The following is a 13,454-nucleotide window of genomic DNA, read 5'->3' on the forward strand; positions in this document are numbered from 1 at the left end:
CTTAACCTTGCTTGACTTCTGACCACTCCTTTCTTCTTGGAATTCTGTTCTCTCTTGGAATCTGAGATAGCACTCATAATTTTCCTTTTACAAGAGCACTGAGAAGCCCCTACACCACAGTAAGCTAATCCACTTGTATGGTTTCTATTACGCTAATGGCTCAAATCTCCATCACTTTAAACTTCTCTCATTAACTCTAAATTTACATATGCAGCTGCCCACTGGATAACTTGAGTGGAACTATGTAAGACATGTATTAATGTGTTAGGTATTTCTATTCTGAGGTTCTGTGGGGTCTCCATATTCATCATGTCTGAAACTAAAGCTGCCCTCCTTTCCTTCACTCTATACCTGCTCCTCCTGCAATACCTCTCTTGGTCAGTGGCATCCCCACATACCCATGGCCTAAGCCAGAAACCAGGGAGTTAAACCTGGTAACTTTTGTTTGTCACCAAACCCTGTAAGTTTATCATCCTTAATATCTTTAGAATCTTTGACCCCTCTCCATCCCTCATTATTACTTGCCTATAAGAACAACCTCTTTGGTCACTCAGGCCCCTAGTCTTGCCCCATGTCAATCCATTCTCTATCAAACAGAAACCTTTATCATCAAAATCCAATAATGTTTATGATTCCTCCTCATAGTTGACAAAGTAAAATGCAAACTCCTCAGCATGAACTACAAGGCTCTTCACCACCTGGTTCTTACTGCCCTGAATTCCTGACATGACCCTAAGTTTTAGCCAGGTTGATCTGGCCTCCCAGATGTGGCATAACCTCTCACTTAATACTTACTTATGACCATGCTTGGCCAAGAAAATCTGTGATGTTTTAATGGCTTCGGAGATTTGTTCCTTCTTGGTTGTCAGCTCCTCTGCCAGAACCTATTTAGTAGATATAAAGAGAAAAGCTTCAGAACCTAAAAAATTGAAGAATCAAAAATTATTTGAAATAAAAAATTTTTAAGATTTTATTTATTTTTAGAGAGAGGGGAAGGGAGAGAAAGAGGGAGAAAAACATCAATGTGTAGTTGCCTCTCACATGGCCCCCACTGGGGACCTGGCCCTGCAACCCAGGCATGTGCCCTGACCGGGAATCAAACCAGTAACCCTTCAGTTTGTAGCCTGTGCTCAATCCGCTGAGCTACAGCAGCCAGGGCTGAAATAACTTTTTTAAAAACCAAGGCAAAATCTTAACTCTGGTCAGATTATTATTCCCAAATGAGCTACATACAGTTCATTAGAAAGGTAGAAATATGAATAAGATGACTTCTCAAGTTTCTTTAATCCTGAAAGTCAACATTTATTAAGATTAACAATCATCCCTGGGTGATCTGTATGTGACTTGCATTATAGAAAGAGTCAGATGGACCTTCTCCTTACCTGCTGTTCTAAAATAGCTTTTTCAATGTCTGTCAATTCTTTGGTCTGGGATGAGGTAGCTTTGCTTTGTGTATTCCTTGCTAGGGTAGACACCCAGCCCAAAAGTTCTTTAACCTTATCCACATGTTCTTGTTTTTCCTCTTCTACTACTTTCTAGAACAGGAAATAGAAAAATCAATATGATGGTTAGTTTTATTAGAATGGCCTGACTTCAGATTTCCTAAAACAGAGAAATGAAAGTTACCTAAATCAGTAAGCAGCTAACCCACATTAAATATAATTTATCCAGCCTACAGCACTGCTCACCTATGGGATGCTAATAGCTAAATTCATCATATCAAGGTTAAGACCTTTTGAAAAAAGCGCACTGTTTTACATATGATATGTACTCAACAATTATTTACTGATTTTAAAAAAGCTCTTTACATATAGTAGTTTAATTCATAATTTTCATAATTCTTATATTTACAAGTAAAGAGATGAAGTGATATAGGTATTGATGTAAAGGAAGTCTTTTACTAATTTACACAAAAGCTGGTATGAATAAATGTTTCCAAAAGCATTTTATAAGAGTAGTTAAATATGTGGGAACTTATTTTGCAAAGATGCAGATGATTTTTATAATTATAAAAAATTACCTACTTATTACAAAAACTCAAGTAATCTGAAATATATATAATATATATCCTTTAATATCATTTCCCCAGGAATTTGGCATATATACTTCTAAAGTTGTTTGTATGCACGTATTGTGTCTTTGTGAGGTACATACAATATTGTTTTTACTGAAACCATAATTATATATAGTATTCTAACTTGCTTTCCCCCCCAAACAATATATTATAAATATCTTCCTGGGTCAGTTCACTTGAATCTATTTCATTAACAGCTTCATAGAATTTCATTGTATAGAATTTGGACATTTCTAGTATTTCCCTTTAACAAATCATGCTTTATTAAGGATCTCTGTGCACATTCTTCCTTCATACTTATAATATTTCCATAATAAAGATAACTGGAAGTAGGAGTGTTAAATATAATACAATCAATCCTAATAATTATTCACAGATTCCATATTTGTGAATATATTTACTCACTTAAGTTTATTTGTAACCCCCAAATTAATATCTGCGCATTTTCACAGTCATTCTCACACATACTCAGAGTAGTGGCAAAATAGTGGTGGTCACCCAATGTTCCCAACTGGGGCAGAGTAAGTGACAAGCTGCCTTCTTACTCCATTTCTGATACTGTAAACAAGCACTCTTTCTGCAGTCTGTTGAGTGCCACGGTTTTCATATTTGTGCTTTTGTTGGTGATTCCGCTGTTTAAAATGGACCCAAGTACAGAGCTGAGGTGCTCTCTTATGTTTCTAAGCACAGGAAGGCTGTGATGTGATGTGCCTTATGGAGATAATGTGTGTTTAATAACCTGTGTTTGGGACTGACTTAGCTCTTGGTCAAGAGTTCAATGTCAGTGAATCAACACAATATATGAAATAAGGAGTTTTTAAACAAAAACACATAAAACAAGTTTATACATTATCTACTAACAAAAATGTTGTGACCGGTGGCTTGCAGGAACCTAACCCTGTATTTCTCCTGGGTGCAAGAGTTCAATATTCACTAACTTAGTGTTTCCAGCAACCTCATAGAATTACTATCAATAAAGAAAACCAGCTGTGTGTGAACTTTAAATTGTGACACATATGGCACAAGGTTTTTAATTCCATTTTAAAGATGATTTAGGAACCAACTGTCCTCACCTCCTCCTCTTCCAGCCGCTGCAGTGCATCACTGATGTATTTTACGTGCTGAGTTGTTAAGGTCACCAATGCAGTGTAGCGAGTCCTTAAGTCCATGAACTATGGTTAAAAAAAAAATTAGATAAATTACCTACTAGAAAAATAAATTTAAATCGTTAAAAATAAAAATAAATTTTCATGAAGTCACATGCTCAACAGAAAGGGGAGCTGTAAATCACATTGCAAGGCCCAAAGGAAAGGCCCTTCTCCTTAAGGGAAGACGGTGGCCTATGTCATTTCCCCACACTTTCACCTCTTGCGTGATGGCATCTGAAGAGGAAAGCATGCGACGGCGCTTGCCAGGGGATTTCTGCTGTGATTCCACAAAGGCCTTGTATGTCATCAGTTGCAATTCATAGTCCTGAGAAGGAAGAAATTTTACCATGTTTACATAGGGTTTTATAGCTCACACGCATCATGTATCAGAAATCACAGCATTTCATTGCTGGAAAGCATTTTAGTGATCTTTTAAACTGAAGGTTAGAAACTGTTTCTGTGAAGAGCCTGAATGAAGCTATCGGATCACGCTATCTCTGTCACAACCACTCAACTCTGCCATTGTAAGTGAAAGCAGCCATAGACAATAAGTAAATGAAACAGCATGATTGTATTATAATAAATTTTTACTTATGGACACTGAGAGTTGAATGAAGTTCCTCTAATTTTTACATGTTACAAAGTGTTATTTGTATCCAAAGTTTTTAGCCACTTCTTATGGGCCACAGCTTGCAGTCTGTTTGCTGACCATCCTTTTCATCTCACACATGGGCAACTGAAGCCCAAAGACAGGACTTGAACTTCCCTAATTAACTCAGGGGATGTGGGACAAAGTCAGGATTAGAATCCCAGTTTTCTTATCAATAAACCAATGTTCTATCCATGTTGCCATGCTATTCTGTCATGTCCTCTGCAATCCTGGGAGTGCTGCTCTAGTCCAGGTACTCTTCTTCTCCCACAAGATGGGTAACAAGAGCTTCTTAGTTGCTCTCCTGCTTATGATCTCACCTACAATTCATGTGCTTTGCTGCCACCAGAATAACTTTTCTAAAAGATGACCACTTTTAAGCAGATGTATGTATCTGCTTAAAAGCTTTCAATGACCTAGACTAAAAATTTCTCAAATATCAACATGCATACAAATCATCTGGGAATACTGTTAAAAATGCAAATTCTGATTTGGTAGGTTGAAGATTCTGCATTTCTAACAAGCTCCCAGGTGATGTTCCTGGTTCAAAGACCACATTTTGAGTAGCAAGAATACAAAGCAAAGCCAAAAGAACTGAACAAGACCTTTCATAGGTTGGCCCCAGCCTCCTTCTCATCTTCTGGTCACTGCTTTTGTTCCATACTCCTAACTAAATCCAAATGTTGCCTATTCCCTCATTATATGTTCATTCTTCTGTGCCTTTGATTATACAATTCCTTTCATATACAATGTCCTGCTTCCTATTGTCTACTTAGAAAACTGTTGCAGGAAGAAAACATGTAATGGGTTCCCCTTAAGAAACCTACAGAAAAATAATAGTAGTAGTAGTAGTAATAATAAAAGCACATGTTACTGTTTACTGAATGTATTTTAGGTTTGCAGCATTGTCATATATATATATATTACCCTAGGTTGCTGCTATTTCCATTTTGTAGATACCACAACAGATAGAAAGCCTAAGTGCTTGCTCAAAGTCTAAAGCCTGACTCAACTCTCTATGACACTGAGTCTTATTAACTAAAGAAATATCTTCACTCGGAAACTATGTGTTGATCATCTACTGTGTGCCTATCATTGTTCTGTATGCTACAAACATAGCAGAGAACAAGTCAGAAATATCTTACCCCTTCCTGGATCTTATATTCTAGTAAGAAGGCACATAATAAGCAAATAAATATATAATAATCTTAGGTTGTTTTTATTTAAAGACGTTATCAGAGAAATGGGGGGTGGGGTGGGACAGATCAGGCATGGCTTCATAAACCACATAAGAATTTAAAATTTTATTATGATTATGATATGAAGCCACTAGCCAAATTTGAGGAGAATGACATGATACAATTTACTGTTTCATCTATTTTAAGGTACAAATTTTCCCCACATTTTAGTAGCTCTAAAATTAGAATATGTCTTACAATCTATGGCATTTGCCTAATTGGCAGAGTTCCTTCTTTTTTGGTAGTGCATATTAACAGCTGGTGTCTGAAATTCTATGATATGTACTATGCTCTATAAAGGTGAGTCTGCTACTATGCGGGGAAAATTGCCTGTAGAACAGGAGCAGAAGCAAAAGATCAGGTTGGAGGTAGTAGAGTAGTCTAAGGAAGATTTCTCACTTGGATGTAAACCAGGGAAATGGTGAAAGTGTAGGTAACAAGAGGCAGTCATATCCAAGACATATTGAAAGATGGAGCCAACTTGTTCAAAGATTGACATAAAGGTTAAGGCAATGAGGAATCTTAATAATGACTCCTGGGTTTTCTGCTTCAGCAAATTGGAAAGTAGTGATACTATATCCAGAGATAAGCAAGATAGTGAGCAAAACCCAAATATTCTATTTTTGATATGTTAAGTTTAAGAGGCCTGTGGGTCATCCAAATGGAGACTCCTGATGTCTGATACCTCTCTGAGCATACTTAAATGTGGGGCCATGAGAAATACACCTCTGCACTAACTGAAAAATGGAGCCAGCCTGTAACAGAAGAGCTCTGCTTATTTTTCCAGGAAAAAACAAAAAACAATGCAGGTCTTCCTAAGCTGAAGATCACTTATGTTCCTCTTGAGACATGGTAGAGTTACCTTTACAATAGCAGAGTAGTGCTGGGAAAACTTTTGACACTGGTCCAGTTTTGTCTGATTTCTCTCAATTTCTGCAAATAGATCCTAGGAACCAAAATAATACATTATCATTGTCATTACCATCACTGAAACAGTTGAGCATTTATTAGGTTCTAAGGCAGTGGTTTTCAAGCTTTAACTGCATCAGAATCACCTGGGAAACAGCATAAAACACAGATTACTGGGCCCCTCCTCCAGAAGTTCTGATTTGGTGGGTTTGGATTTGAGAACTTGCATTTCTAACATGTTTCCAGATGATGCTGCTAGTCTGGGATCCACATGTCCAAAAGCACTGTTCTAACTATTTTATATATATTATATAACTTCATTTAGTTCTAACAGCAATAACTTTATGAGGTCAGCTGAACAAATAATAGGCTATATCCAATTTATTGATAAGGAAATGGAATAATGAAAGATTAAAGAATTCACTCCAGGTCTCATAGTTAGTAAACAAACCAGGACTGGAATCCAGGCAACCTAACTGTAATACTAAACAAAGCAAAAGACCCCAAGATACCAACAAATAAAAACTGTTTTGAATAAAATACTTTTCTTCCACTCATAGCTTTCCCTGGGTTTTCATTCTCCCATATTCTAATCCTAGTATAATAAAATTTAATATCAAGAAACAAAACAAACCAAAATAATTTTAATCTATCAAGTGATTTCCATATATACTTATAGAAACTCAGGATTATAAGGGACTTTATGGGTTGTCTGGCCTAAATGTAACACCAGTATCTGGAGACCATCCTGCAAGGGGAATTTAATTGCTAGTACATCACCTTCTTTTATGATGAGCTAACCCATCCCATCCCTGACAACTTCTACCATGATACTGTGCACCGGCACCCACCGTCTGCTGGCTGAGCTGCTCCGATAGCACTCTGCTATCCTCTGCCTGGCCTGGCTTCATCATTTCCTGCTGGGCAGTGGTTTCCTCAATCCATTTGATGAGAGTTCCATGGCAGGCTCGGTAATCTCCTAGAACTTCCTGGATACTTTCTAGTTCAGATTGGCTGGAGGAACAGAGAAAAATTGCTATCAAATATCTTGGTGTCAATAAAAATAAAGTAAGTGAGACAATTCCTTCCTCAGCTTACGTCTTCAGTTGAGCTTGACTGCAGAGGATATATATCTTTGTTTGGAAGGAACAGCAACCCAGTGTTGAGAGTTATGCATGTACCCCATTCTCTACAGCGTAAAAGGTGATTTGAAACTAGTTTGTGCCCTGCTGGCCCTGGAAACTGCCTAGGGCATGGCATCCCATGATAATCCTTGTCAAATTTTTTACTTAGATTGCCAAGGATTACCAGGGTTGCCAATAAGGTGGTACTGGCTGTACACTTCTGTCCCCTGATGACAGAGTACCTGTCAAATTACCCTAGCTATGATTTATGAATCACTGTAATTTCAGTGGGGGTAGGGTGAGTGATATTTACTGTTAATTTCAGTAACAGTTTCTTACACCACTTTTGTTAGCCTAGCCAGTCTTGGGATGGTAATTCAATTATAGAGAATTAATCCAAATTTACATGAGTTGCTATCTAACTCCTCTCCCTGTATATTTGCCTACCCAGCCTAGCTTCAGATAGGTAGCTTTCTATCTTTCCTATTCAAAGCAGTCATCAGAAGTAGGATCTCAAGTTACACAGATAAAAATCACTGAGTTAGCAAATGAAAGGAAGCAAGAAATTCTGCAAAGGCCCACTATGAATATGGTTCATATTCAGATTCAAAGCTAGTAAAACCAGACCTGAAACTCAAGTTCTGTCCTTGACATAAGATCACCAGGTCACCCCTCCAGTCTATATTCCAAAACCCTATTGTCATCATGACTTAACCAGGTAAGGCCTGGGACACAGGGAGAGGTACTACTTAACAGAACCATCACTGTTGACTCCAAAGCAAGACTAAGTCTGCTTTGGGGTTGGTGTTCCCAACTTCCTGTCACTTATCTTGTCCAGAAGTCATAATGCCATTTAATTTCTAACTCTATCAATTCCTGCCTTTAAATAAGAATACACAGATATAACTATTTTTGTTTAAAACCTAGTCCCCAAACCCTCATGGGAAAAAAAGGTAGGGCTACCACTTACCGTGTCTCAAGCTGGGCAATGACCCGGTTCCAACGCTCCTGTAACTGGGAGCCTTTTTCCTGACAGCGCTCCAAATCCAGGTTTCGCTCTGGGGTAAGTCGACTGAGCTGCTCTGCTACTACCTTGGCCTTGGCAATTTCCTCATCCAGCACTGAAAACACTGAATTCTTTTCCTTTACGTCACTAAGCCAGTGCTATAAAACATAAGCACAGCAACACAAGATTTAAAATATTCCATGCTAAGAATTAAAAAAGACTCAGACTAAGATAGACAACAAGGCATGGTTTACAGCTGGCTCTACATTATATCTGTGATTCAGAGGCTAGACCCTATAATGTTGTGCCAAAAATGCCTCCACAGTCTGGCAGTACAATAAAAAGAAATGTGTAAAGAACTTGTGTTTGAAACCAGGCTCTATCACTTATGAACTATGAAACCAAAATAAGTCATTTAGCCAATCTGACTCAGTTTTCTCATCTGTAAAAGGAGATAAAAATCCCTTCCCTATCCACCTCACAGAGTTCCTTGGGAAAACCAAATGAAATAACAGCTAAGTGATTTACAAACACACAGCAAATTCGCTGATGGTATCCAATTAAGCTATGATTTTACTGGGGAGAAAAGGGAGAAGATAAATAGAAAAGCATAGTCCTTTATCCTCCCTTTCTAGCTAGACATTTTTCTCAGCACCTTCTTCTTTGAGTTCATATTAAAATACATTAAATATGATCATCTGCCTAGTTCAAATGCAAACTTAAATGTAATGTCACAACATTCAAAACAGTTATTTCTCCACTAACTCAAAACATCTGCTATACTGGGGGTAGGAGACACGGCGGGGAAGGGGACAAAAGTAGGCTTACAATTGCAATACAAATAAATGATATATAATTAATAAATAACAATATAAGAACAAACTCTGTTTCATGTACTCACAACCGTAAACCTACTTTTGCTCACCCCTGTGGTAAGTCAACTTCCTAAGAAGCTTAGAGCAACCAACCCGTAACGTAGAGCGATGGGACTCCAGAGCTGAGAGATCTGCTGGTACTGCTTCTTCCTGAATCAGCTTGATCTCATAACCTTTGACCAAGAGCTCAGCATCCTGAATGCTACGCACTATAACATCAATTGTCTTGAGCCTGTGAGGATAAAATCATTTTCATTAATGTATGCATTTTAAGAGTTGGGTTACGGGCCTGGTGATAAGAAGAGTTCACAAAACGTAACTGCCAAAATCAATTTCATCATTACCAGATGATGACAGAGTTTCATAAAAATAAAGAAGCATGGTACATGTGGTGCCAACTTAAGCCAATGCAAAGTAAAGTCATAGGCGGCACTGGACATGCACACACGTACTGGACTCTTGGGAGAAAAGGTGTAAGGCCAGAAACCCACTCAACACTATGAATCACCTAAGATCTGTTTCTCCTCAAGTTCATGGGTAAAGATGAGTAGTTAGAGGGTATAACTTCAAAAACCTATATTTAGTTTACTTAATTTTTTCTTTTTACTCCCTTTCTCTTTCTTTTTTTTTTTAGAGGTATCTAATCAAACAGAAATGAGGTACAAAAGGGTCCTAACACTGCAGATCAACTCCACCACTGGCATTTGTTCATCAGAGCCCAAATGAACCCACTCCATACTTGAAACTAAAGCCATGGTCTCTTGCAATAGATACATGATCTTCAAGATCTATAGTTTCTCTGGATTGTTTATGAAACATTCCAGGTGCTTTTCCTCCTCATCCCAATAGAAAATACTGCTATTTGGACCCAAATTCTCAGCTCACTCACTTATTCAGATAGACAGTGGAGAGACCATATACATGGTCCATTTTCTCCACCAGCAGATTGAGTTCTGAGTGCAGAGTTGAAACACTTGAACCAGATGGGGACTGATGGAGAAAGCTCTTGCATTTCACAGAAACAGCTTCCAAGTCTGACCTCAGGTGCTGTAAATCATCCTGGGTACGCTGTCAGGAACAAGACATATAATGAAGATGGAGACAGAATCATAGCAAAATACTGGAAGCAACCTAAAGCCATCTATAAAAAGAGACTGAATAAACTCTGAAAGAGCACTAAAGGGGATGATGGGGGAAGAATACATACAAGAAATTTCTGAACAAAATATCTGGACTATTGATATACCTTCAGGCTAACAACAAAAATATCTATAAGTAAATGTTAAACTTCAGTTAACACATTCTTTTTTTGTAGTAGTAGTATAAGTTAGTATAATTCTGAAAGTACTGTCTGTACATATAAAAAGGGAGCAGTAAGTAAACTCATTGTGAATAATGTAAGTAGGTTTTTCAGTCTTGGGGAAAGAAAGGAGGAAAGGTCAGAATAGCCCAATGGTATTGGTTTGGAATCAGATGGAGATAAGATACATATGCATTCATAGTTTTGTGTGTGTGTCAGACTGATAAATACATTGATCTACCTTTGTGATATGTTTATGTACATACTATACTTCCACATATGTATATACATACATGCATATGTACATATATATAAGTAGGTGTGTGTATAACATAGGAGTGTGCATGCATGTGTGTATGCATATGTGTTTGTAAGTATGTCTTTTTCTAGATGTTTGCTGAGCAGTCCTAGACAATGAGCACACTCAGCACCCAGATCTTTCATGGTTCCTAAATAACAATTTCCACCTAAAGGAAGTAGGACTCCTTGGAGAAATGACCAACTCCAGGGCTGAGGCTGGCTAAGGCAAGATGAACCTGGAATATTTGTTTCATTAAGAAATAATAAAGCACTCAGAGAATAATGATGACATGTTAAAATGACATAGGAGCCAACTTAAAGGGGTTTCTAGTGTCTAAATCTGGAATATTTTGAACATCAAAAATAGAGTAGCAAATTATAAACCACTGACTAAAATAAGAATTCATCAGTTTATATGACATAAAGAAAGAAGAAAGGAGGGAGGCAAGCTCTTTCCATTTGATAAAACAAAAATTAAAAAATGTAAAAGAAATAACAGAATTAGAAAATCCCCTTTTGGTAACAGTCATACTAGTAATTCAAGAGTCAACAACAGATGCTAAAACTAGTTGGTAAAATATGATATTTACATAGCCTCGAAGTATCTCCCCACAAAATAATTAGTAATTACAAAGGGGGAAACAGCAACAAGTGATAAAAAGTTATCACCAGTAATGGGACAAATCAGCATCACATGCCTCCTGATATTATTCACCAAGGACACAATATCACTTCTGTGATATTCCTGCCAAAAATGTGTAAGCTATTTCTAATCATGAGAAAGCCTCAGATAAACACATAGAGGGACATTCTACAAAATAAATGTCCTATACTCTTCAATAATGTTAAGCTCATGAAAGAGAATGAAAAATCAAAAAACTGTTTCAGGTTAAAGAAATCTAAAGATACATAGCACCTAAATGCAATGTGTGAAACTGGATTGAATCCTACACCAAAATTTTTTTTTTGCAAGGGGGATAGAGTAGGTTGGGGTGCTACCCCAAAAAAGAATTATTAGGATCAACTGATAAAACTTTAATAAAGTCATATCAATATTCATTTCCTAGTTTTAATCAGTGTCCTGTGGTGATGGTAAGAGACTATCCTTGTTTTTGGAAATGCACACTGAAGTATTTAGGGGTAAAGGAGCATCATTTCTGGAAGTTACTCTCAAGGAAAAAAAAGATTATTACTATGTATATACACATATGTAGAAGAAAATGATAAAGTAAATATAAAAGAAGTTAACCCTTGGGGAATCTAGGTGAAGGATAAATCTAGGTAAAGAATAAAAACTTCTGTATATCTGAAACTATTTCAAAATAAAAAGTAAAAAAAAAGGAAGATTTTTTCAGAAGAGCTGAATATTAACCTTTTTGATGACTACAGAAAAGTAAAATGCGTCAACATGAGAATTACAGGTTAATATGATATGATTCATATAGGCATATTAGATCCCTCTTGGCCCATGAAATTTATGCTGTCCTCTCAAACTCCTCCTCAAGCTTAATAATTAAGGATGGTAAGAAGGAAAAAACGTTTCCTCTCATTAGCCACTTCTTTCCATTCCCTTTAAGCTCCCAGTTCAAATCTATTATTCTTTTTTGATGGTAGATTTTTATTAAATGGTAAACGTACTGTGACAGTAAGATTCTGGAGCAAACAGGCCAATAAAAATATGGAATGCTTCACAAATTTGTGTGTCATCCTTGCATATGGGCCATGCTAGTGTCTGTATTATTCCAATTTTAGAATATGGATTGCTAAAACGAGCATCAAGTCTAATAGTCTTCATAGAGCTCTCTCATACCAGCCCAAGTAGAAATGTTCTAGTAACACTCCAGATAAAACAACTAGTACTTTCTGCTTTTACTTCAAGAATACAATCCTACATTTTTATAACATTTTACTTTTCCAGAAAGCTCATTCTATGTACATCACTTAATTTTTAAAACAGTTCCATGACTTGTATATTATATCCCTTTTATAAGAAAGGAAACTAAAGATAAAAGTTAATTTGCTCAGTTACAGAGAAAGTGCATTAGAACCCAGAGTAGAATATGATTCTTTCTTTAATATTTTTGAGTCACATGACTGACAATACTTATATAATAGAAAGTAATTACTTATAAGGGATAAAGCTGAGAGTGAAATCTCTACTAAGCAATCTTCAAATATATAGCCTAAATGCAGCATTTAGAGCAATTTACCAGTCTGTTTGCCTTCCCAGTGGTGTAGGAAACTAATCAATATTCAACAATACACTGGGAGCTAAAATTAAGCTTTTCCACCAGTAAAAGATACTTTCAGGCTGTAGAGAAGTAGGATTGCCATAAATTTATTTCCTTATTTTTTAGGATCCATACTCTCTTGCCACCTAATTCATTCTGAAAGCATTTACTGTGCAACCAACACCTACCTTGCTCTTGGGACTTACCTCTTGCTCTGCGATCCTTAATGCACTGTCCTGCCGGGCATCTTTGTCACTTCTAGAGCTGGCTGAGGTCTGAATTTGTTTGACTAGCCTCTGTTCACACTCCTCCAAGCGTAGCCGGATATTCTTCAGCTCTGAAATGTACATCTTGGCCACAGTTTCCTCCTTGTCCTCTGTGAATGCACAAGCACAGAAGACCATTAAGCACCACACCATAGATCAGCAAACCTGGAAACAACAGATTTACCTCCAGGGGGAGGGTACCAGTGGTTCCAGCAGATCTGATTAATATTCCACCAATGAAAGCAAGGCCTTATGTGGGAAACCTTAGGCCTGATCCTAAATTCCCTGCATTACATAATAATGTTTAGGACCCAAACATGCTATTTCCACTAGA

General features: G+C 37.2%; 1 protein-coding gene and 1 non-coding gene across 15 annotated transcripts in view; both read right to left on the reverse strand.

The window, feature by feature from the left end:
- The window catches only part of MACF1 (microtubule actin crosslinking factor 1), a 326,604-nt gene that overhangs the window by 125,575 nt on the left and 187,575 nt on the right, over nt 1–13,454 (reverse strand). For all 14 annotated transcript variants that reach the window (XM_053660146.1, XM_053660135.1, XM_053660145.1 and 11 more), the window contains 10 exons: nt 13,061–13,230; nt 9,913–10,091; nt 9,117–9,255; nt 8,113–8,306; nt 6,870–7,032; nt 5,972–6,055; nt 3,440–3,547; nt 3,148–3,246; nt 1,383–1,535; nt 796–884 (listed from right to left, as the gene is read on the reverse strand). In XM_053660146.1, coding sequence (XP_053516121.1) covers nt 796–884; nt 1,383–1,535; nt 3,148–3,246; nt 3,440–3,547; nt 5,972–6,055; nt 6,870–7,032; nt 8,113–8,306; nt 9,117–9,255; nt 9,913–10,091; nt 13,061–13,230 — 1,378 coding nt within the window. The remainder of the gene's footprint in view (nt 1–795; nt 885–1,382; nt 1,536–3,147; nt 3,247–3,439; nt 3,548–5,971; nt 6,056–6,869; nt 7,033–8,112; nt 8,307–9,116; nt 9,256–9,912; nt 10,092–13,060; nt 13,231–13,454) is intronic.
- Nucleotides 12,296–12,401, reverse strand: LOC119052539 (U6 spliceosomal RNA). Its single transcript, XR_005083137.2, has one exon. It is a non-coding gene; the product is annotated as a U6 spliceosomal RNA (small nuclear RNA).

Source organism: Artibeus jamaicensis, unplaced genomic scaffold, assembly GCF_021234435.1.
Source record: "Artibeus jamaicensis isolate MK-2021 breed Jamaican fruit bat unplaced genomic scaffold, CSHL_Jam_final scaffold_847, whole genome shotgun sequence".
NCBI classification, from domain to species: Eukaryota; Metazoa; Chordata; class Mammalia; order Chiroptera; family Phyllostomidae; genus Artibeus; species Artibeus jamaicensis.